This window comes from Alexandromys fortis, unplaced genomic scaffold (genome assembly GCF_014885135.2).
Source record: "Alexandromys fortis isolate MF-2015 unplaced genomic scaffold, M_Fortis_MF-2015_v1.1 scaffold_58, whole genome shotgun sequence".
Taxonomy (NCBI): Eukaryota; Metazoa; Chordata; class Mammalia; order Rodentia; family Cricetidae; genus Alexandromys; species Alexandromys fortis.
Genome location: NW_026067940.1, coordinates 3,454,740 through 3,478,971, shown reverse-complemented (window position 1 = coordinate 3,478,971; position 24,232 = coordinate 3,454,740). Strand labels below are relative to the sequence as shown.

The window sequence follows — 24,232 nt, the reverse complement described above, 5'->3', positions numbered from 1 at the left end:
TTGAGCTGGAAGTGGGGAGGGCTAAACCGGAAAGCCTGCTCCCAGTGACGTACTTCCTCCAGCACGGCTGTACTTCCCCACACCTGCTTCAGATAGTGACACCAGTTGAGGACTAAGTATTCAAATGCCTGAGCCTATAGGGGACATTTCTCATTTAAACCATCTCCCCACATACAAAAATAATTTCATTATATAGCTATATACTTATTATACAATAGATTATTCTTGTATAGATTATTATATGATTATATTACATATCAAAATGGTGGTAGTTGAGTGGGTTCAAAACATGTTTTGTTAAAGTTAACTTTATCTTTTATGTTTTGTTTTTTGTGATGTGGCTACCAGAACATTTCAAGTCATAAATGTAATTCACATCATATTTCCTTTGACCTGTACAGTATAGGGTGGTAATTTTTTAAAATTACTCTACAAGTCAATGATAATTAGAAACACGATGTGTCTGTATTCTCAAATGGAATTAGAAAAGAGAATTCAATCCTTTGCTTAAACTGGATTTGTTAAGGTAAAATTTTAAGCTGGGCAGTGGTGATGCATCATGCCTTTAGTCCCAGCACTTGGGAGGCAGAGGCAGGTGGAGCTCTGTGAGTTTGTGGCCAGCCTGGTCTACATAGTGAGTTCTAGGACAGCCAGGGCTACACAGAGAAATTCTGTTTTGAAGGAAAAAAAAACTTAAAAATTTAAGCCCAGCATAGCCCTATGGTGCCTGGGAGACTGAGCATTGCCTGAGCCAATCAGTGTTCATAACTACAGTACGTGACTGGCCATGCTTCATTTTATTGGTTGGTTGGACTTTATATTTGTATTTTTAGTTCTTTATTTAATCTTTACCCTTTAGAAGTTTATGTGATAAAAACTGGAGAAGTGACTCAGTAGTCATGAGGACTGGCACTGCCATAACAAGTTAGGTGACCCTGAAAAAGCCTGTAACCCCAGCTCCAAGTGGAACTGAGGCAAGAAGGTGGCTGCAGCTAGCTGACTCCCAGCCTAGCCAAGGAAATGTGAGCCCTAGGCTCAGGGAGAGACCCTGCCTCAAAGAAATAAATGGAGAGCGATAGAAAAGGATGCTTAATACCCTCCACCAATGCACATAGGTACACACACGTGCACACACACTCATACTGACAAATACATGTGTACAAATAAATTAATAAAAAAGCAAACAAAAATAAAGACAGTCATTTATAAAAAAGAAGTTTAAACAATATAAGATAAGAAATGAATCAAGTGTGCTAGAAGCCGAGGCAGGAATCATCATCAGTTCAAGGACAGAGTGGCTCACAAAACTAAATGGAAGAAACAAAGACAGGAGGGACAATGACAGAAGGGAGGAAGAGAGGCGGAAAGGGAAGGAAAGAAGGAATAATAGGAGTAGAGGCTTTGATTTTGTTTGCTATGACTTTTCTTTTATTTGCATATATTTAAGGCCAAGATTGCTCTCAATTATCTTTTCTTTCTATTGAGATATAATTCATATACTACAAGATTTACTCTTTGTTGGGTCCATGGGGGTCACGCAAAGAAGAGGACAGACCACTGAAATCTAGTAAACCAGAAGCAAACTTTATTCCAGGAAAAAAATGTAAAAATTAAAAATATAAATCTCCATGGGGCACAAAAAGCTTATCAGCTCGCTGAGACCACAACCAGAGATGGACTCGTAAGGTTGTGCCAAAGGACAATTTCTGAACTCGCCCTTTTTATAGCAAGAAGCAACAAGCATTAGGCATGAACAAAGGAATTTTTATAATCTCAAGGTAAGACTCAAATACAAATTGCCTTTTTTTAAACAATTTCCGTTAACAGAGTTCATCAGTTAGACTAGTGTTTGTATTTAGTCCATTGTTTTTCCCTGGCTGTCCCTGATAGTGTTTACCAAAGCTCTGCACTTCCCCTGATACCCCCAGTTTCGCAGAGCAGAGAAGGGTATGCGACAATGCAAAACCAAAAGTCACGTACATCCCTACCCTCTAAAGATTAACTCAGTTCACCTTCGTTGTTGATCACAGGTGGCCAGGGTGTTATCTTAGGGCTAACTTTCAGTTTGCAGAGCTGCCCCTTAGTTTGCAGAGGGCCACTTTGGCCTTACAGGTAGAGCTACTGGTTGTAAAACAAAGTAACCCACTGTTAATAGTTAGTCCTTAAGCTGCTTAGAAAGCTCCAGACAGTCTGTTCTTATTCTCTTAAGCTTACAACTTTATATTTCTTTATTTCTACATTATTTTAAATTTTTTTTTTTTTTTGGTTTTTCAAGACAGGGTTTCTCTGTAGCTTTGGAGCCTGTCCTGGAACTAGCTCTTGTAGACCAGGCTGGCCTGGAACTCACAGAGATCAGCCTGCCTCTGCCTCCGAATGCTGGGAGATTAAGGGCGCGCACCACCATCACCTGGCATTTTTGTATTCTTATTTTCGGACTCTTCACCTTCTGAAGTAAGCAGTTCAGGGCTGCGGCTCAGTGAGGCACTTGCCTCACGTGTATGAAGCCCTAGGGTCAATCCCAGCATTGCTGCCCACAAGAGGGGGTGCAGTTCAGTGGACCTCCACCCCCCTGCACAATTATGTAATCAACACTTCTACCTAATTCCAAACTATTTTTTGGTACCCTCCAAACCCTTTAGCAAGCTGGTAAGATGGCTCAGCTCATAAAGGCACGTACCACCAAGCCTGGTGATCCAAATTTGATCCCTAGGTCTCTCACGATGGAAGGAGAGAGTAGACTCTCATAAGCTGCCTTCTGACCTCCACATGTGCACCGTGGCACATGTGCCTTGTGCCCACCACCAGTCACGTGTTACCCCTTTCCCAGTCTCTGGGAAACAAATCCGTTTCTGCCTCTTTGGCTTTGCTGTTCTGGTCACCTGATGTAAGCGGGATCATACTATTTGTAGTCTTTGGTGTCTAGTTTCTTTAAATTATGTTTTCAAACTTTCGAAATTCGGATTGATACTTTGTCCTTTTTTTTTTTTTTTTTTTTTTTTTTAGTCGAATATTTTCCCCATTCTGTGGCTGACCCACATTTTTTGCCCATACATCAGTTGAGTAGTATCTACTTTGAGGCTGTTAGGAATGATGCTGTTCTGGGAATTTGCATGTAAGTTTTCCTGTGAACTCTTCTGGCTCTCCTGGGATGGGTTCGCTGGTTCTGTGGTAACTGTGTTCAGCTTTCTCAGCTGCTCCAATAGGGCAGCCCCATTCACATTCTTGTTGGCAGTATGTGAGCATTCCAGCTTCCTGTATCTTTACTGACAGTTGTCTGACACGGCTAGTGGGTGTGACGGACATCTCTAGGTACCACTGCTCGTCCTTGGTCCAGCATCTCCCTGTTGCATCCCCCTAGTCACAGTACTGTGACTGCTGCAGTTGTCTGCTAGTGGCCTGCTTCTTGGTTTTTCTTAGCCTCGACGCCATTCTCTAAGCAGCTACCATAGCTTAAAACAACCCACAAATCTGATTGTTGCTTCTTCATTAGGAGAGTGTGCACAGGCTGGGCATGGTAGCCCATGTCCATAATCCCAGCACTTCTCTTGACTCTGATTCTAAATAGCTTTTCCTAAGGCGGCCTCCAGCTCTTGTTTCTTCCTTCCTTCCTCCCTTCCTTTTTTCTTTCTTTCTTTCCTTCTTTCTTTCTTTCTTTCCTTCCTTCCTTCCTTCCTTCCTTCCTTCCTTCCTTCCTTCCTTCTTTCTTTCTTTCTTTCTTTCTTTCTTTCTTTCTTTCTTTCTTTTTTCTTTCCTCTAGCTCTTGTTTCTTTGTTCCTTCCTTTCTTTATTCCTTCCTTCCTTTCTTTTTTAAGATTTTTAAAAAGATTATTATGTATACAGTGTTCTGTCTATCTCTATGCTTGCAGGCCAGAAGAGGGCGCCAGATCTCATTACAGATGGCTGTGAGCTACCATGTGGTTGCTGGGAATTGAACTCAGGACCTCTGGAAGAGCAGTCAGTGCTCTTAACCGCTGAGCCATCTCTCCAGCCCCTACCTCTAATTCTTTGCTCTGGTTCCCTCTGAAAGGCCAGAAAAGATTTCATTTCTGTACTGGGCCCTTTTGGGACCTTGAACTATACCCCAGCCCCAGGTTAAGCTGAAGGCTGCAGAAGAGCTGAAGGCTACCCCAAGCCCCAGGATAAGGCCGTAGGCCCCCTCTTTAGGGGAACTATTAGCTAATGGAGAAACCTAAGTTACATGAAATTGCTGACTGCAGCCCATTCCCCCACCCAACTTCCCCTATCAGCTGGGTGATATCAGCTGGGCAATATTTAAGCAGCCCCTGTGGTCACGTCTGGAGGATGTAACCAGGGGGGGCTGTTGCTATCCCCCTTAGATACTAATAGCCTTTCAAAAACTAACATCTTTAGCCAATTGTGATATAGGATAAGTAATTTTGTATTTTGAGACTGTAACTTTGTGACTGATTGCGGTTTTTGTCTTTATAAACCCCTTACAGTAGTAGACAGGGTCCTTCTCCCTCCATCTGCTGTGTCAGACTGTGAGGCAGAGGACCCGTGCTAGCCCGAATTTAATAAACAAAACCTTGATTTTGCATGCGGAAGTATGGCTCTGTGGTGATCTTCTTGGGGAGTCCTAGGACTCAGGCACAGCACCCCTCCCCCAAGCATTTATACAGTGTTGAGGCCACTTAGCATCCTTGATTATAATTCCTCTTGGCCTGCTTGATGCTCCCCTCTCTCAGTCTTGACTTCATAGCCAGGGCGTCTCTGCCAGAGCTAGGGATAGAAGCCCATTTGGTTCAGTGTGTCTAGGACAGCAAGGGGAATTGCTGTTATTAATCATTTAGGTATGATAATGATTTCACATACTTTCCTCCAAAGTATGTGAAATCCTCCAAGTTTCTGTCTTATGTTGTAGGCAAGGTGGTACTTGTCTGTAATGCTGGTGTTCTGGAGGCAGAGGCAGGAGGATCACTACTAATTCTAGGACAGCCTGGTCTACATAACGAGCTCCAGGCCAGTCAGGCTTTGCTGTGACATCATCTTGTCTTCCCCAAAGCAAACTCAAGTAGACAGTAAGACTGAAGAGCCCCCACCACCCTAGATGTTCAGTTTGATCCAAGTGGCTTGCATGGGGCAGAGTGAATGCGGGGCCATCACAGACCAGGCCACCAAGGGCCTGTGCACTAGCAGGAAGTCTGGACTTCATTCTAAGGACTTGGGTGCTGTGAAGCAGCTTCAGCTTTGCAACCATTGCTCTGGCTACTGTGTTTGAATGGCTCAGAAGGAAGGAATACAGGAAGCAGGGAGGCCAGCTGGGAGGCGAGAAACGTCAATAGTCCCAACAGCAGCATGGCAGCGGGGATAGTGAGGGAGTGAGTGGGGTCTATTAGGAAGGGAATATGGTCAGCCTGGTCTACAGAGCTAGTTCCAGGACACCAGGACAGGCTCCAAAACTACAGAGAAACCCTGTCTAGAAAAAACAAAAAAAGGGGGGGGGGGATCTGGTGAGAAGGGAGAGTCAAGACTGCTTCCCATGCGTGGGTACCACCATTCCCTAAGATGGATAAGAGAAGAAGGTGGCAATCTCTCCCCTGAAATCCACTGTTCTTATTTTAATTCTTTCCCCAACTCTATCAGGCTTAAGATTGGTTACAGCAAAACAAACAAACAAACAAAACTCTACCACCACCGCCACCCCCCCCCACATTTGCAGGACCCAATGATGCAAATGAGACTTGTTCAGAATTAAGACTTTCAGGCAGAGGCAGGAGAGAATCTCAAGTTTGAGGTTGACTTGGACTAAATGGTGAGATACTACAACAAAACAAAAACAAAACAAAAACAAAAAAAAAAACAGAAAATCATTAAGAAAAGAATTAAGACTTCTAAGACAGTGAACCGGGCAGTGGTGGGACACGCCTTTAATTCCAGCACTTTGGAGGCAGAGGAAGGCAGACCTCTGAGTTTGAGGCCAGCCTGGTCTACAGAGTGAGTTCCAGGACAGCTAGGGCTACCCAAAGAAACCCTGTCTTGAAAGTACAACAACAAAAAAGACTTCCAAGATAGTAAAAGAATTATGTTAGAGCAAGTCCAGTGCCTTCTGAGCCCCGTGCCTGCCGTGCTGCAGAGGCTGACCGGCTGTGGAGCTGGTCCCAATTAGGCCATTGTAGCTTCTTTGTTTAGAAAAGGCAGGAGGGGCGGCTGGGTGTGAGCCAGGGCTCTCTGCTCGCAGCTCCAGGCAGCAAGAGTACAGCATGTTCCTCCTGCCACCCCCCAGGACTCAAGAGGGACCCAGCACTCTGGGACAAATAGCTTACTTTTAAGTAAATCTTTACAATGTTTTCCAAGCTTGCTCCGCTTTTCATCTTAGCTGGAGCAAAATGGAGAGGCAGAAAGTAGCAGGCAGGCTTTTCGTGGTTTGTTTGTCTCCCCGAAGAGATTTCCTGGTTTCTCCAAAAATGGGTCTTGCTACAAGCTTCTCAGTGTGAGTCACAGGCAAGCTAGCCAAACAGTGGAGCTGTCCTGTAAGGGCACAGAAAGAAGTTTGCCATACAGACTTCAGGCCCAGGATGCAGCCCTCTCCTGGATCCCAAAGGGAAACCAGAATGGCTGGCTTGAGAGGTTGCCAGCCCAGCCATAGGCAACACCTCACCTTGAAACTTCTCACTAGCCTTAGAACGCAGAAGCTCCGTGGAAGGACGAAGGCCCAGGAGAGCAATCTCCCCCATGTGCCTTCTCTACTGGTGTTTTTGGCAGAATTGCTCCTCCAAGCCAGGTCGCCTCCCCTACTCAATACTCCCTGACGAGAAATCCTGGCTCTTCAAGACTCAAGCAGTCAAGGGTCCCAAGCCCCCTTGGCCCAATGTGCCAACAGATCCCATGTTTTAAGAGTCCTGCTGCCGGGTAGTGATGGGGCACACCTTTAATCCCAGCACTTGGGAGGCAGAGGCAGGCAGATCTCTGTGAGTCTGAGGCCAGCTTGGTCTGCAAGAGCTAGTTCCAGGCCAGGCTCCAAAGCTACTGAGAAAAAAAAAAAAAAAAAAAAGAGCCCTGCCACCCAAACTTGCACCTCACTCCTGGTCTCTCCTAGGCTGTGTCTGCTCCCATCACTCACAAAGGCAGAGCAGGCAGAAATGCATGATCTTGACCATGTGACTAATGAAGACTCCCCCCCCCCAGATCCCAGAACAATATATGCCAGGAGGTTATCTAGAAGGTAAAAGCGAGCTGACTTTATGTTTTCACCAACTCCAATTCTTGTTTCTTGAGACAGGGTCGTTTTGTGTAGTCCAGGCTAGCCTCAGACTTGTGATTCTCCTGCCTCTTAAGTACTAAGATCACAAGCTGTGCTATCAAACCTACAGGCTTTAGTTTTCAGATTTATGTTTACTTTTTATTTTTGGATTTTTCAAGACAGGGTTTCTCAGTGTAATCTTGGATGTCCTGAAACTCACTCTGTAGACCAGGCTGGCCTTGAAATCAGAGATCTGCCTTCTACTGCCTTCCAAATGCTGCTGCCACTGCCGGGACCATCACCACCTAACTATTTATTATTTTTATTATTTATTTATTTATTGTTTTTCGAGACAGGGTTTCTCTGCGCAGCTTTGGAGCCTGTTCTGGAACTCGCACTGTGGACCAGGCTGGCCTTGAACTTGCAGAGATCCACCTACCTCTGCCTCCTAAATTCTGGGATTAAAGGTGTGAGTCACCACTGCCCGTTTTAATATCTTTAATAGTGTGTGTGTGTGTGTGTGTGTGTGTGTGTGTGTGTGTACACATGAGTTTAGGTGCCTTTAAATGTAAATACCCTGGACCTGGTGATACAGACAGTTATGAACTGGCTGCCTGATGTGAGAATTGGAAACTGAACTCTTAACCACTAAGTCATCTCTCTAACCCTGGAACCTTATTTTTTTTTTCTATGAATTAAGTTATTCAATGTTAATTTTTTGTTTTGGCAAATAACCCAACTCTTTGTTGCCTGTCCCAGATCATAAAAGTGCTTCCACTATTAAACATCTGTTGGAAAAGAGACAGTGAAATTGTCCCTTTGTATCATATTCCAAAGTACCTCCCTGAACGGCAGGTCCAAATCCCCTCCTTGCCAGTCAGAGCCCTCCAGGAGGAAAAGGGTGGGAATAGCCCTGCCATGGTGGAGAGGCCTACGGCCTCCAAGCGAGGGCAGAGCAGAGCTGGGGGACTGTAGATACCAGGAATAAGGGCAGGCAGGCCCTGAGAGAGGGCCCTGGCCAGCAGCTGGGTGAGGAGAGGCCTGGGCATCTACATCTGATCCCGAGGGTTCTGGGGAACTACCAACACGTTTAGGCAAAGAGGTGACCTGATAGGTGTGTACCCAGAAAGGCCTAGAGTGGCTGCAGTGCCCTGAAGGAAGTTGTTAAAGCCGGGGATAAGGCTGTCACCCTAACCCTTTGAGAGGAGGTATGGCCGGGACCAAGAGAAGTGTTAAGGGATGGGGCAGGGGAACACATGGCTCTGGAATGAGGTCGGATGATCATGAAACACTGATGATAGTCGTCCCGTGGAGGAAGAGGCACCTTGAGGGAGGCTGAAAATGACCTGCTAGAGCAGAAGAGAAGCGTGGGTGGAGACCAAGGGAAGGATGCAGGCTACAGTGAGGGTCTGGTCCCTGGCCAAATGCTCCCTAAGCAATTAAGCAAGACAAGAAATAAAAGACAAAAATGTTGGATGAGCCAGTAGGCAGAGGTGCTCGCCATGTGACTCTGGCAACTGGATTCCATCTCAGAGCCCGTGCAAAGGAGGGAGGGGAAACCTCTCCCCTGAGAGTTGTATCCGACCTCTACATGTGTGCCTTGGCACATGCGCCTACACACATCATTCGTATGTGTGCACACTGATAATAGTAGTCAAATAAATAAAATGTACAAGATGGAAACCTGCTTTGGCAGCAAGAGAGGGAGAAGCAATCTGGATGGAACGAACTTCTGGGGTGTGCTGAGTGTGAGGCAGGGTTGTGTTGGTCGAGGAACGGTCTGAGGTGAAAATGTGGGACTTTGGGGAGAAGTAGAGGTGGGGGTGGATCTTGGATAGTAACGTGGGTTGGAAATAGGAATCTGATTTGCAGGGGAAATGTGAGCATGTAGAAAGAGGTGGGCCAGGAAAGAAAGAATCCAGGGTTAAGGAGCGGTGGGGATCTTAGCCTGGGCCTCAGGAGAGAAAGGAAGGGAAGGAGGGGGGCAAAAGGGAAGTTTGTAGGTGTGGCCCAGGACATTAGAAAATCCTAGACAGGTGGTGGTGGTGCAGGTCTTTAATCCCAGCCCTCTGGAGACAGAGGCAGGTGGATCATTGAGTTCTAGGACAGCCGGGACTACACAGAGAAACCCTGTCTTGAAAAACAAAATGAAAATCCTACCACTGGCTTCTAGATCCTTTCTAGAAAGTAGAGGAGATTCTCTGCAGAGGAGAGAGGATTCCCGCCCCTCTGGGGAGCTGCAAGAGACTCCATACGGAACCTGGACCAGAAGTGACCTGTGGGTGCCTCACTGGAACCTTAGTGGGTGAAGTGGACATCAGGATGGGCCATATACATCCAACAGAATATTATTCTGTCATGAAAGGGACACTTATGAGATGTCCCCATTTCCTAGGTGGTGTCCTCCATTTAGCAGAACTTAAATGTCCTTCTTTTCATTTGGTTCTTACAGACAGGGTCTTACTTTGTAACCCTGGCTGACTCGGAACTTGCTGTGTAGACCAAGCTGGCCTTGAACTTACATGGATTTCCCGCCGCCCACACCCCCGTTCCCCCAGTGTTGCTATTACGGCTGTGTGCCTGGCTTCTAAGTGTCATTCTAGTCTGTGTATCCTCCTCAGCAACTAGCGTGTTGGTGATACACTGCGTGAGAATTTAGGATTGAGAAAAAGAAGCCTTCTTTGGAAAGATGACATTTATAGAGTAGTGGCCCAAAGAAAGCCGCTAACGGGGGACAGAGCTGGGACTGAGAGTTTTAGCCTGAAGCTGACAAGCCTCCAGTTTGGAAAGCAGACTTGGTCTCCTTCCAGCTGCTCGGTCCTTTGGGACAAAATGGGGAAAATGGAGAATAAAATGGCCGTCCCTCCTCCCCATCTCCCACTTCTGCCCCAGTGGGACAGGCTTCCTTGTTTATTGCATTCCTTTGAGGAACATCAGTGGTGGGCATTCTCCGGGGACTGGCCTGGCTGGCCCATCTGCCTCTTGGCTTCCACCTCTTTCCTCTGCCTGAGATGTCTTCAAGGTTTCAGGAGATGGAGAAAGGGAAGCCACAGATGCTAGAGGATTTCTCCCTGTGGAGTCCAGAAAGTCTAACACATGATGTGTTCTATACTCCCATCTGACATTGGGCTAGCCTGATCTGAACTGAGATCTAGGAGTCCAGCAGAGGGAACAGAATGGTCTCTTATCCCCTGGCTCCTCAGTGAACCTCTCTTGGGCCTGGGATTCTCTGGAGAGAGTGTGAATAGCTCTCTAAGGTGGAGTGGGGTTGCATGCATCCGTTCTCCCCTGGCTCCTATGCCATATGTCCTCCAGTCTTACCCTTGGCTCAGATTGCCCTGGGCACATATCTGCCCTACAAGCAGGTCACCTCTACTGGGCCTAATGGGTACCAGAGTGAGGCATGGGGATTGTGGCTCTGAGCCAGGACTGACGATGCACACTGTGTTCCCAGTATTTGGAAGGCTAAAGAAGGAGGATTTTGAATGTGAGGTTAGCCGGGGCTACATCTCAAGGCTCTGGACGAGGCTGAGAGGGCAATGAGCAAGTTCCTCGGATCTGCAGCCTCTCTAGGCACAGAGGCCATAGTTTTTGATATTCATTGACTTGAATTCAGGTTCTGGGTTTTTTTTTAAATATTTATTTCAGTTTGTTTATTCGTATTAGTTCTTTAAAAATGTCATTCAGTGAGTTTGACCATATTCAAGACTTCCCTAACTCCTGTTCACACCCTTTCCTTCCCACCCAACTCTGTGTTCTCTTTTTCTCCACCCTTCAACTGGAAAAAATTCATGCTGAAGATTTTACTTATTTTATTTTATGTGTAAGTGTGAGTAGCTGCATGGATGTCTGTGCACCGTGTGCGTGCCTGGTCTCCAAGGAGGCCAGAAGAGGGTGTCAGATCCCCTGGAACTAAGGTTACGGATGGTTGTGAGCCTCTGTGTGGGTGCTGGGAACTGAACCCCATTCCTTTGCAAAAGCAATCACTTAATTCCTTGGCCATCTCTCCAGCTCCCACACCTTTAAAAAATCTTTTACGACATTTTATTCGTGTTGTCTGTGTGAACAGGACATATGTGCTACACACTCTCTTTCTACCATGTGGCTCATAAAAATCAATCTCAGGCCACCAGGGTTGATGGCGGGTACCTTTATCTGCAGAGCTGTCTTGCTGGCTTCAGTTTTTGTTGCTGTTTGCTTGCTGTTTTCCCAAACAGGATTTCTCTGTGTGCTGCTGTCTGGCCCACAAACTCTCTTGGCTTTCATCATCCCACACTAATATTTGGCTTCAATTAGTGGACATCATCCTCTCAACAATTCATTTGCTGAACCACCATTAGGCATCTCATCTGTGCTGGAATAGATGCAGCGTGCTAGGCGGCCAGGGACTAATGATACTTGGTGGCCCTGATCCACTGGGCAGACAGAGAGACTGTGGAAGGGGCTAAGACAAGGGAGAGAGGAAAGGGATCTGTGGGGCAGCGGTCCAGGGGAAGCCCTGGGCAGGGGTGACTTGGTCTAGGCTTGTACTGACTCTGGGTAATGGAGAGACTGAGACCCAGTGAAGGCTGGCTGGGAAGTGCCTGTGCCGAGAGACAAAGTTGTAGGAAGGGCTGGGAAGGAGCAAAAGGTGAGGCCCACAGTGGGATGTGCCCTGGATCCACTTACCACTTCTTCAGGAGTCAGCCCCGCGTCCCTGCCAGCGTGGAGCCTCGCCATTGTGTTCATCCCTTCTAAATCTCTGCCCACGTGTCACCACCTTGGGGGACTTCCTCAGGCTTCCTTTGGTCAGGACCGTGCTGTCCCACCAGCCTCATCTTCAGTTCTCTGGCTGACCCATTCACATTTCTTTTAGGGCTCCTCTTGCAAGTCTGGTTTCCTCATTTCCACTCACCTCAGTTTTAGCACTAACATTAAGGATAGGACTTTTGAGTACAAGTGTCTCCTGGAGAAACAGTGGGAAACGAACACAGGAACGTGACAGACTAAGGCAGCCTGCGTGCGGTCCTTGGGCTGTGGTTTCATTCCCAATAGCAGGGAATTTGAAACACTTGGTTTCCCTCTCTGATGATGCCTGCTCCCTCCCCCTTTCCTCCTGCATGGCTCCTCCTTGCATCTCAATATGAAACCCAGATGAGGGTCGGGTGTCTGTCTTAGTTTCTATTGCTGTGATGAAAACACCATGACCAAAGAACAAGCTGGGGAGGAAAGGGTTTATTTGACTTACACTTCAGCATTGCTGTTCATCACTGAAGGAGTCAGGACAGGAACTTAAACAGGACAGGGTCCTAGAGGCAAAAGCTGATGCAGAGACCATGGATGGGTGCTACTTACTGGCTTGCTTCCCATGTCTTGCTCAGCCCACCTTCTTATAGAACCCAGGACCAACAGCCCAGGATGGCATCACCCACCATGGGCTGGGCTCTCCCTCATTGATAACTAAATGAGAAAATGCCTTACAGTCAGATCTCATAGAGACATTTCCTCAACTGAGGCTCCTTCCTCTCTGATAACTCTAGCTTGTGTCAAGTTGACACAAAACCACCAACTACAGCATCCCTCCCAGAGCCTCTGAGGGTCACAATTGTGCAACATCGCAACTCTGCAGAGATTTGTGTCTCATTTACCTCCATCCACAGAGCGGAGGGAACTGTTGCTCAAGTGGACTGACCACGGCAGTACCCTGGGATTTCAGAAGGGTCACAGCTTTTCTCAGCTGTGTCTGCCCCGGGCAGGTGGAAGTTTGATCCGGACTGGTGATAAAAACTCAGAGATAAAGCTTTTACCTACTATATGTAGGTCCCTGGGTTCCATTCCCAGAACCTTAAAAAAGATGGAGAATACAGTCTCCTTACCACCCATACCACATCCAGCCTCTCAACTCAAAGAAGTCAGGCTTCCCTGGGTCCAACATGACCCTTCTGAGGCCCTGAGCATTTGAGAAGCTGTGTTCAATGGCCAGATGCCTTAGGAATGAGGGAGCCAACCCTTCCAGTGTTTGTATGTGTCTCCCATCCAGGTGCTGAGGATGGGAACGGGGCTGGCAGGCATCAGCTAATCTCTGGTGTGGAAGGGTCATGTGAGGGAGGTCTGTCTGACCCCTCCATTTCTGACAGCCTCAAGGTCTCTCTGAGGGTGGTCCACTGGGCTGTCATCACCAACAAGTAGTCAAGGAGATTTTAGGCTCGGCAAGGCCCTTGCTGGGTATCTCGTCCCCCTTCCTGCCTTGGTCAGAACTGAGAGCTCAGAAAGTTCGGGAGGGCTGGGGGTGTAGTTCAGTTGGTAGAGTGCTTGCCTGGTATGCACCAGATCCTGGATTTGATCCACGGCACGCCATGAACCAGATGTGGCAAAGCACCCCAGCAGTCCCAGAACTCAGGAGGTAGAGGCAGGGGATCAGAAGTTCAAGGTCATCCTCAGCCTCACTGTGGGTTGGGATCAGTCTGGTCTGAGACACTGTGAGAAAGCCTGTAAGGAGGCAGCTCTGTGGTCCCACATCGGATGATGGCAAAGCCTTCAGGTTAATGTGAGGAATTCTGTTTGAGGCCCTAATTCTTACAGGGTTTGCTGTACAGTTGGGGTACGATGGGTATGGGAGAGGCTTCCCCAAGCAGCCTGATCTCCTACCAGCTTCTTACCCTGCAGGTAGGCTCCTGGCATCTGAGATGTAGTCATTTCTTTTTCCATGGAAAAATTCAAATTGTAATACCCTAGGCCATTGGATAGATGCCCAATTCTCCCTACTCTGTAAATTCTAAATACAAAGTAAAGGGGACAAAGGGGCTCAAGTAGGACAAGGATCAGAACCTCACGATGTCATCATGGCTTCAGTGAGCACTTTCCTTTTTTCTTCATTTGAGACAGGGTCTCTCTATGTATGTAGCTCTGGCTGCCCTGGAACTCACTCTGTAGACTAGGCTGGGCTCGGACTCACAGAGCTCCGCCTGCCTTTGCCTCCAGAGTGCTGGGGTTAAAGATGTGTGCTACCACTGCCTGGCTCCAGTGAGCTCTTTTCCTAGGGCTCTCAGAGCAGTCACACAGTGTCCCATTCCAGCCCTTCTTGGCAGGGGAGCTTGGTCTCCCTGCACACAGCTAGGTGCGGAACCTCGGGGACACACAATTATGTAGAGGCATAGCTGGGGGTTTGCACACAGACCAGCTGAATGCAGAACCAATGGGCTTTCTCCATACCTCTAAAGACAGAACATCTCTAGAACAATCTGAAGTTTTTCTGACAGTGCTGAAGGGAGCCAGAGGCTTCCTAGGACAGCAGCAGTACTTGACAGGTCTGTGTAAGGGGCTGTCTCAGAGCAGGCAGGGCCATTTCCCACAGACCACCAAGGAATTGCTGTGTGCCCGGAATGCTACAGTCCCCAGATGGCAGGAGAATCTGGAACCTTTATTGTCACTCCGGATAGAATGAGGCAGGAGCTGGAGTGGGTTCACCCCTTCCATCCCCACTAGTCCTGGCTGGGCTGTCTGTTCTGCCCTTCATGCCAGCCTGAGAAGGGGCTGTTCTCCCAGGGGACTGGTGTCCAACTCCTCTGCCCTCCCTTCTGCAAACAGGTGACACTGACAGTGTTGGGGGCATCTGGGGGGGGCAGGGCAGGGTAGCTTCCTAGGAAAAGCAAGGGATCGAGATCTTGGGTTCTGAGAAAATGTGTAGGATCAGGATGGTTAGGTGGTGAGGGGTGTGTATTCTGGAAGCAGGACCAGGAGACATCACCACCTGCTTCTCTTGCTTTCCTGGTGAAAAACTAGCCTTGGTCCTGGAGGAAGCAGGGCCAAAGGCAAGAGGAGGCCTACCAGGCTGTACATTCCCACACACTGAGGCTGCCCACACCGTGCATGGCACCCCAAGACCACCAAGGTCAACATTAACATTACTGAGGCCTGGAAAGACTGTCCAACGAAGACAGTATGGGGGACCCAGAGTCACTGCCCCAGTCTGGAGCTCAGGCTGGGGCAATCTGGTTGCCTCTGGGGCAATCTGGTTGCCTCCAGTTGGAAAGCTTTCTGGGGCCCCTCAGATTCTAGGAATGCAGTAAGAGTGGCTGGCATTGACCCTCTGAGTCAGGGTCACCTCAGATGTGCTTTGAGGAAGAAACGAATGCATCTGGACTAGAGACAGTGGATCACAGCTGAGGAGGATGGCCATTATAGGCGTCCCTGCCTCCAGAGAGGGTCAGAAGCAAAGACCATTCCCTTCCAGCCTTCCTATAAGCAACTCTTCAAACTAGCTCCTCACTCCTTATAGCTGTCTAGGGTCCAGGAGACTCCAGGGGGAGTCTTCACCTGCTCAACATCAGGTGAGGAAAGAGATGGCTGGGATAGGCTTAGCCTGAGTTAATACAGAGCCCTTGGCTCTTACCTTCAGTGAGCTCTTATGTCTATGGGACTTTCAAATAGACAAACCAGTCCTCTCCTCTCCTCCCTTCCCCTCCCCTTCTCTCCCCTCTTCTCTTTGCTCCTGTTGGCACTGGAAATGAATTGGAGGCAGTGGTATCACATCTGAGGATCTCTCTCCCCTCCCCTCCTGCCTCTCCCCTCCCTTCTCGTTTCTTCTCTGTTGGCCCTTGAAAATATTGACTTTTCTGTCACAGGAAGTAGCATCAAGAGGGTCTGGTCTGGTGATAGGACAGTGCTGTGTTTTGTTCACTGAAGTCCCCAGGGCTTTTAGCAAACAGGACACCATCACATGACCATAGGCCTGGAGGAAACAGGTGAGTAGTTGCCTCTCACCTCTGACCCCAGGAGAGGTCCTGTCATGTGTCACAGGCCACCGGAGGTTCCCGCGGTCATCCTTCCCATAGCATAGTCTCCGCGTGACTCTGGACTCCAGACTCATCCCGCTGGGCTTCCTGTAACCTTTAAGCTTTTCCCTGAGGGAACAATCCTACTCCCTAGATCTCTCATCTGAAGGCTGCTGGACCTTAGTCCTCGAGGTCGTTGTTACATTTAACCTAAACTCCTTTTGCTCTAAATGATGAAAGGTCAGGTAAGGTCTAGAGATAGCCAACGCCGGCAAAAATAACCCGTGGAGTCCATCAGGATACACAGCACCAGTCCTAAAAACAAAGCAAGCAGGCAGCCCAGACTCCCTCTCAGATAAGCATAGAGGAGGAGGCTTGGCGATGTGCAGGGAGCTGGACTCTGCAAAAAAATCCCAGGCCTGGGAGCAGTCTGTGCTCCTTCTCCTTTTAAGGCAAGGTCTGAGCTGCTAGGGCTGCACTTGCTCCGACACGCCACAGCCCCATTCATTCCTGGCTATTTGGAGGAAAGCAGTGATTAATCAATGTTTCCCCACCCCCACCCTCTGCCTGTTTTACATTTGGTTCTTTTTAAAGTGTTGGCACACCTCTTGTTAGATCCTAGTCAACCTAGACCCCAGCTCGGAGGTATAACTGGAGGACTGGCAGCTGGTGCCGGATAAGGTCAAAGGGGAGAGGTCGGGGTGTGAGGTCTGGGAAGAAAAAAGATTAAAAATGTAGAGATAAAGTTTTGGTTGGGAGTTCTGAGTCGGAGCCTGGGACTGTAGGGGTGGGAGGTGGGGGTGATGGGTGAGGCTCTGTGGGTGATGTGGCACAGGCAGGGCCAGAAGCCTTGATCCCAATGGGAAAAGCCAGATGCTATTGCAGTGACCAGATGGCTACAGATGAGGCAGTTAGGAACCCCAGTTTTGCCTAAGCCAGCCCAGTGCAGTTGGTCGTCATCTCTGCGGATCTCAGCCTCCTTCAAGCCAAACCTGAGAGCCAAGCGGTTTGGGCATTCTGGAGGGGTGGCTGGGCAGTGTGCTTTGGATGGGCACATCTGGGGAGCAGAGGAAGGAAGGAAGGTAGCCGGCTCTGTCCCAGGCCAGACCTCCAGAGCTTTGCTCAAGACATGGTCCCACCCAGGGCTCTACATCATTGTCCCTCAATGAGAGGAAGGCATTATGCACCTGGTAAGATAGGAGATGTGAGTCCCAGGCTAATCTGAAGAGGGCTTTACAAAGGTCCCTAGAAGGAAAACTGCCCCAGGTGAACTGACGGACCAAGCCCAGCTTCCTGGGAACCAGAGAGTACAGGGCCTCTCTGCCTCAGTTCCACCAACAGCTCCAGTGACACTCTGTACAGTAGTACCCTCTGGGCTTAAGGTTGAAAGGGGTGCAGTCCAAGGCCTTATCTTCCAGGCCTCAAGCCCTTGCCTGCCTGTTGTGATTGTGGTAGAAGAGCCAAGGAACTCCGGACTGATCCCTAGTATAATGCTTGTGACGTGGGTACGGACTCTTTCTGTAGGATCACCCTCTTCTCTACCCCTCTCGGAAGGGTGGGGTAATGAAGGGCTGCATGGCCAGAGGGTACCAAGGAGTACTGTTCTTCCAAACCCTGCCTTCTCTTCTTCCTGTACCCAGCTGGGCACACCTGAAAGAAAGGAGCCCTTCCCGGTCTCTTCATATTAAAAACAAGAAAGAACAACTGCAGGAAAGGCCCTCACACACATCCCTTAGCAGCCCAGGTGCTCTGGGCTCCTCACCCTAGGTGCTTGTCTACCAGCCTGTCTCATCAGAGGCAATTGGCCACTTCCTCCGCTCTTGGCCAGGAATGAGAAACAAGCACTGTAGAAATGTTGCAAGGCTGCAGAGTGGGTCTTGAGCTTTGGGGGTCAAACGACCCTTTCACAGGGGTCATCTAAGACCATCAGAAAACACAGGTATTATGATTACATTACGATTCATAACAGCAGCAAAATTATAGTTATGAAGTAGCAATGAAACTAACTTTATGTTTGGGGATCACATCAACATGGGGGGATTGGATTAAAGGGCCCCGGCATTAGGAAGGTTGAGAACCACTGCTTGACAGGGAGAGTGAGGGCTCTGTGGAGGTGGTGGGTGCCCTGTGCTGCCTGGAACACTCAAGCCTCTGCCGCCTCTCCAGGGTCAAAAACATCACAGAATCTGCAGTCACAGTGGAGTCTCAGAATCCTGGAGTCCACCGTGCAGGCTTCCCACAGTGGACTCCAGTGTTCTCCACAGAGAGGGACTTGTCCCTGGCAAAGTTAAAAAAAAAAAAAAAGACAGGGTCTCATAATGTAATCCTGGTTAGCCTGGAACTCATTATGTAGTCCAGGCTGGCCTCAAATTCAGATTTGCCTGCCTATGCCTCCCTAGTACTGAAATTCAAGGCATGTGCCACCATGCTTGGCCCTCTCAAAGCTCTTTTTTTTTTTTTTTTTAAAGATTTATTTATTATGCATGCCAGCTGACCAGAAGAGGGCACCAGATCTCATTACAGTTGATTGTGAGCCACCATGTGGTTGCTGGGAATTGAACTCAGGACCTCTGGAAGAACAGTCAGTTCTCTTAACTGCTGAGCCATCTCTCCAGTCCCCCTCAAAGTTCTTACTAAACAATAAAGACAACAAAACTATGAACTGTTAAAGAAGACCCACATGGTGGCTCACTACCATCTATAATGAGATCTGGTGCCCTCTTCTGGGGTGTAGGTACGCATGCAGGCAGAACACTGTACATAATAAATAAATAAATCTTAAAAAAAAAAAAGAAGACACACATTTGATGGAAAAGTCAGCTATTACATCCAGCTAATTCCTTTTTATTTCAAGGATATATATACACACATGTTTATGTATATATGTATGTATAGGCATATATATTCATTCAGTGGGAGAGAGAATAGATTTAGAAATATCCTTGGTTGGTAAAATAAAATGTAGCGACGCTATGTTGATCGTTCCAACTTTTTTTTTTTGCAAATGTATTGGCTTTGACTGAGGGTGTAGCTTGGTGATGAGAGCACTTACCTAGCATGCGAAAGGCCTATGTTTGATCCTTAGCAAAACACACACACACAATTCAGTGTTCAAAGCCCTTGACTCCCCTAGGGAGCAGGGCTGAATTAGAGTGAAGGATAGGAAACACTCATCGTGAATGCAGAATAAATGCACGGGGTGCCCCACACTCAAGGAGTCGTGTGTGTGTGTGTGTGTGTGTGTATGCGCGCACGCGCGTGCGTGCGTGCGTGTGCATGCACACACTTGGTAAGAGAACAACTTTTGGGAACTGGTTTTCTTTACCATGGGACCTGGGGATCAAAAGATTAACTGGCTTGTATGGCAAGTACCTTTGCCTGCTGAGCCAGTTTGCTGGTTTCCTTAATGTATATTATAAAATAAAATTGAGGTTGGAGAAATGGCTCAGAAGATCACTTGGCCAGGCCTGGTGGTGCATACTTTTGTCTCTAGCACTTGGGAAACAGAGGAAGGTGGATCTCTGTGAGTCCAAGGCCAGTCTGGTTTCCATGGCAAGTTCCAGGCCAGCTAAAGCTACATAGTGAGCCCCTGTCTCAACATCCCACCACTCCCCCTCCCCGCCAAAAAAAAAAAAAAAAGGCCACTTGCTGTTCTTGCAAACAACCCAGGTTGAGTTCCCAGCATCTACATATATACTCACAGTCATCTTTGACTCCAATTCTAGGGGGTCCAATGCCCTCTTCTGCCCTCTGAGAGAACTGCAGGCATGTGGTGCAGGCAAACACTCACACATTAAAAAAAAAAAGTAAATATATCTTTTACAAAATATTTTACTGTAATTTATGTGTACAGGCATTTTGCCTGCATGTGTATCTGGGTACCACTTACATGCCTGGTGCCCAGAGGAGGGCATCTGAAGTCACACAGGGTTGTTAGCCTCTGTGTGGTGCTGGGAACTGAACCTAGGTCTTCTGGAAAAGCAATCAGTGTTCTTAATCTCCAAGTCATCTCTCCAAGTCATCTCTCCAGCACAACAAATAAGTCTTAAAAAAAAACAAAATAAACATGAGCAAGTCTATAACAATAAGTATTCAACACTGTAAACGAGACAGTGTTAGCATGCATGGATTTCTCCTTTGCCTCTGTTCACCATGTGTACAGCAGGAAGCTCAAAGTTGTTCACCCATGACAGAAAAGGTCTAAGGAAGCTCTGTGGAGGAGCCGTGTTTTCTTCAGGTGTCCATTCGCACATGGCTCACCCCTGAGACCATGAGTCTGATGAGTCTGAACCCAGTTCGTTTTCTGAGGCCTGAACCCAGTCCTGCCACTACAGAGCTCAGCAGAGGCAGGCTGTCAGTCTTTCCCCCATCCAGTGTCCTTCAGAGACTCAAGGGCACTTCCACAAGCCTCCTTGGCTGGTCCCCCAGCCCTCCCCTCCCCTCCCCTGTAGCCAGCTCTACATGTTTATTTTTCTTTTCTGAATTCTTAGGAAAGCAAGCAAGTGGGGAGGAAGACAGATGCCAAGAACGGAGAGGAAAAGGGCAATGATGCCAGCAGGAAGGCCCTAGGCCCCAGACAGGACTCAGACCTGGGCAAAGAGCCCAAGAAGGGTGTTTTGAAGAAAAGTTTCTCCAGGGACCGAGAGGAGACTGATGGCAAAGGGGCTGAGAAGCCCAAGGAGGAGAAGGCCATCAGGGGCATTGACAAGGGCCGGGTCAAGGCTGCGGTGGACAGGAAGGAGGCTGGGAAGGATGGCAAGGAGGAGAGGACGGCAGCCCCGAAGAAGGAAGAAGACAAGACGGGGAGTGTCAGGAACGCAGGCTTGAACAGAGAGAAAGACAAGAAGAGAGAGGAGGAGCCCAGCAAGAAAGAAGAAGAGAAGACGGCAAAGAGCAGAAGCACAGTCTCCCAAAGGGAGGACGAGAGGCTGAAAAAGCCAAGTGAGAGCACAGACAAGAGAGCAGAGGAAGAGGGTGCGCAAAAAGGAAGTGGGGACAGAGACTCGAGAAAGGAGGAGGAAAAGGCTAAGAAGGACGAGAACCGACCTGAAAAGGATGTCAAGGAAGAGAGCAAGACCAAAGCCTCAGAGAAGCTGGGCCCCAGTGGCCCCAGCAAGCCCTCTGAAGGGCCAGCCAGAGCAGAGGAGGAAGCAGCTCCCAGCATATTTGATGAACCTCTGGAGCGAGTGAAGAACAATGACCCAGAGATGACCGAGGTGAACGTCAACAACTCTGACTGCATCACCAATGAAATCCTGGTCCGCTTCACCGAGGCCTTGGAGTTCAACACCGTGGTCAAGGTGTTTGCCTTGGCCAACACTCGGGCCGATGACCACGTGGCCTTTGCCATTGCCATCATGCTTAAGGCCAATAAGACCATCACCAGCCTCAACCTGGACTCCAACCACATCACTGGCAAAGGCATCCTGGCCATCTTCCGGGCCCTCCTCCAGAACAACACGCTGACAGAGCTGCGTTTTCACAACCAGAGGCACATCTGTGGAGGCAAGACCGAGATGGAGATCGCCAAGCTGCTGAAGGAGAACACCACCCTGCTCAAGCTGGGCTACCATTTTGAGCTGGCTGGGCCCCGGATGACCGTCACCAATCTGCTCAGCCGCAACATGGACAAGCAGCGACAGAAACGGCTGCAAGAGCAAAAGCAGGCTCAGGAAGCCAGCGGAGAGAAAAAAGACCGGCTGCAGGTGCCCAAGGTTGGGGCTCTGGCCAAGGGCTCCCCCAAACCGTCACCCCAGCCATCTCCAAAGTCTGCTCCAAAGAACTCACCTAAGAAAGCAGGTGCTCCGGCAGCCCCGCCTCCCCCTCCCCCTCCCCTGGCCCCACCCCTTATCATGGAGAATCTCAAGAACTCACTGTCACCAGCTACCCAGAGGAAGATGGGAGACAAAGTGCTCCCTGCCCAGGAGAAGAACTCACGTGACCAGCTCCTGGCTGCCATCCGTTCCAGCAACCTTAAGCAGTTGAAGAAGGTAAGTGACGGTGGGCACGGCTGTGGGCCAGGACAGTTCTGGGCTTGTAGGAGAAGGGAGGGTGTAAGGGAACACAAGCTGAGGAGCTCACATCCAGCCACAGGGCCTCAGGTCCCTACACCTCTCTGTGAGACAAGGCCCCTTCCTCTACAGCACTTCTTCCGGCCTCTTCCCACCTCACATTTCCGTCTCTCCACCTGTAATCCAACCTGCATTGCCCTAGGGATGGAGAGATGGCCTCTATATGCAAGGCTGTCACAGGCCTGGCCTGCAAGCTTTTTTTTTTTTCTCCATTTTTTTTTTCAAACAAAAATAATTTTGGGTCTATTTTGTTTACTCTCAGGATCAATCCAAGTCCACGGGCTAGTCTGCCCTAAAGGTCACCCCTTGGGAGAGTCTACTTTAAATGACCAGTGTCTTGGACACATGAATGTCTCGGGATCTCTTGATTCTCACATCCCTGTCTCCTTGGAAGTCCTACTTGAGTGACAGAGTCCAGGGTCATTTGTCTTCCTGACTGGACCGAATGCCCTAATTAGGCTGTCCCTCTATTATCGCTGTGACTAAAGACTAACCATAAAGAAGAACCAGCTGTAACCCTTGCTGTCAACACCTCACTTGCCCACCCCACAGACACACACTGAGGTGTTTGGGCCGTATCCTTTTACAAGGAAGGAAAGTGAGTTGAACTCTAGGGTACCCTGTTGGGCTCCCTGAGCTAACCTGCCTCTGCTTTGCCTTACAGGTGGAGGTGCCCAAACTGCTCCAATAGGACCAGGTAGCTGGGCACCGGTGCCAATGCCATGACTGCCCAGACTCTAGTACCAGGGCTACACCGACCCCCGCCACCCCACCCTGGCTGAGCTGTCGCAGTTGTCCCTGTCCACCGTGGGAGAGTGCGAGGCCTGGGCCACGCTCGAGGGAAGACACCTCGTCTCTTCTCACTTTCCTTTTCTTGTCTCCGAGGCTCTCCAAAAATTGCTTTGAAACCTGGAGCTGAAGTTCCTGGGCAAGAGGAGTTCTTTGAGCACGTCACAGAGAAGATGGTACCGTCATATCCCATGTAGCAGGCATGCTGCCAAAGGCTTCCAACGCAGAGAGGATGTCTCCCAGGGACCACAATCCACCCCAGCCTCACTGCCTCCAGGGCCAGGATTCAGGCCTCTGAGGAGCCCTTGGGGGAAGCTGCCGGGCCAGTGGCTCTCTATGGGGCAATGGTAGACGGATGGAGAGGGCATGGGGGTCCAGTGGCAGAGCAGGAGAACTGAGGAGGCCACCAACCCCTTCATCTGCTGTGCCTGGGCAGCAGGCCTGGTTGGAGGTGCCTGACAGAGAGGAGGCTCCAAATGGAAGTGGAGAGACAGCAGCTGGACGGACATGAAGGGTTGATGCCAAAGCAGACGTTTTCTTCACATCACCTGCTGCTGTATAAATAGCTATATATCTGTTTTTCCATAAGATTTTGATAATATATACAAACCTTTAGCTGCGAGCGGCCATGCCTCACCTCTTTTCATGTGTTAATGGTTCTAACGTCCACTCCAGGTTCCCTAGAAGGCCTCCAAAAGCGCAGGGTCTCTGCCAAACCATTCAAGGTCTTTATGGACACCAACCGTGGAGCCTGTGCTGTATGCTGCAGAAAGGGCGGTATGGGGGAGTGCTTGAACTCCCGAGGAGACAACCTCCTGACCTGGTGTTCCAGGGCTGCTCCTCAGTCTGTCTCTCTGCCTTATATCTATGCCCAGAACTGTTCTCAGGGGTGACAGGGCAGAGAGGCGCACAGGGCCCAGGGATAGCTATATTAGGCACGTTCAGGGACGATCCTTCTGGGACTCTTCATACTGTGGGCTCAGGGCCAGTTCCTCAACTCACAGCAGTTATAGGCCAAGGAAGGCACAGAGAACCAGAGTGACTGAGTGAGGACAACACCTGCACCAGGGTGACTTCAGGCCAGGGTGCTCCAGCTGGAGGCAGAGCCACCGCTGTCCTGGTTAGGGGTGAAGCTCAGTGTTAGCTCCTATGGCTAACACGGAGGCCTCAGGTTCCACCCCCAACACTGCCCTCACAAGTCTCTTTCTGACTCTTACTGACCTGGAGGGAGCTGTGGCGCCATGAAACTGCCACCTTGGCTCTTGGTCACAGACAGGTTCGCTGCCTCCATTATTTTATTTTATTTTATTTTATTTTATTTTATTTTATTTTATTATTTATGTTTAGCTTCAGTAGTGGAGAGCAGAGTGGTTGGAATATGAGCGGGATCCTACCTCCCTACAGAAGCAGAACAGCTG

At 49.0% G+C, this 24,232-nt stretch overlaps 1 protein-coding gene across 2 annotated transcripts in view; it reads left to right on the top strand.

Moving 5' to 3' along the window:
• Lmod1 (leiomodin 1) overlaps positions 1-23,436 on the top strand; it is a 41,650-nt gene extending 18,214 nt beyond the window's left edge. Inside the window, exons 2-4 of one of the 2 annotated variants that reach the window (XM_050147802.1) lie at positions 20,445-21,944; positions 22,690-22,722; positions 22,911-23,436. In XM_050147802.1, coding sequence (XP_050003759.1) covers positions 20,445-21,944; positions 22,690-22,716 — 1,527 coding nt within the window. In that variant the 3' untranslated portion in view covers positions 22,717-22,722; positions 22,911-23,436. Of the gene's footprint in view, positions 1-20,444; positions 21,945-22,689 lie in introns of both variants that reach the window. The other variant, XM_050147801.1, reaches the window with a different exon arrangement.
• Positions 23,437-24,232: the final 796 nt, after the last annotated feature.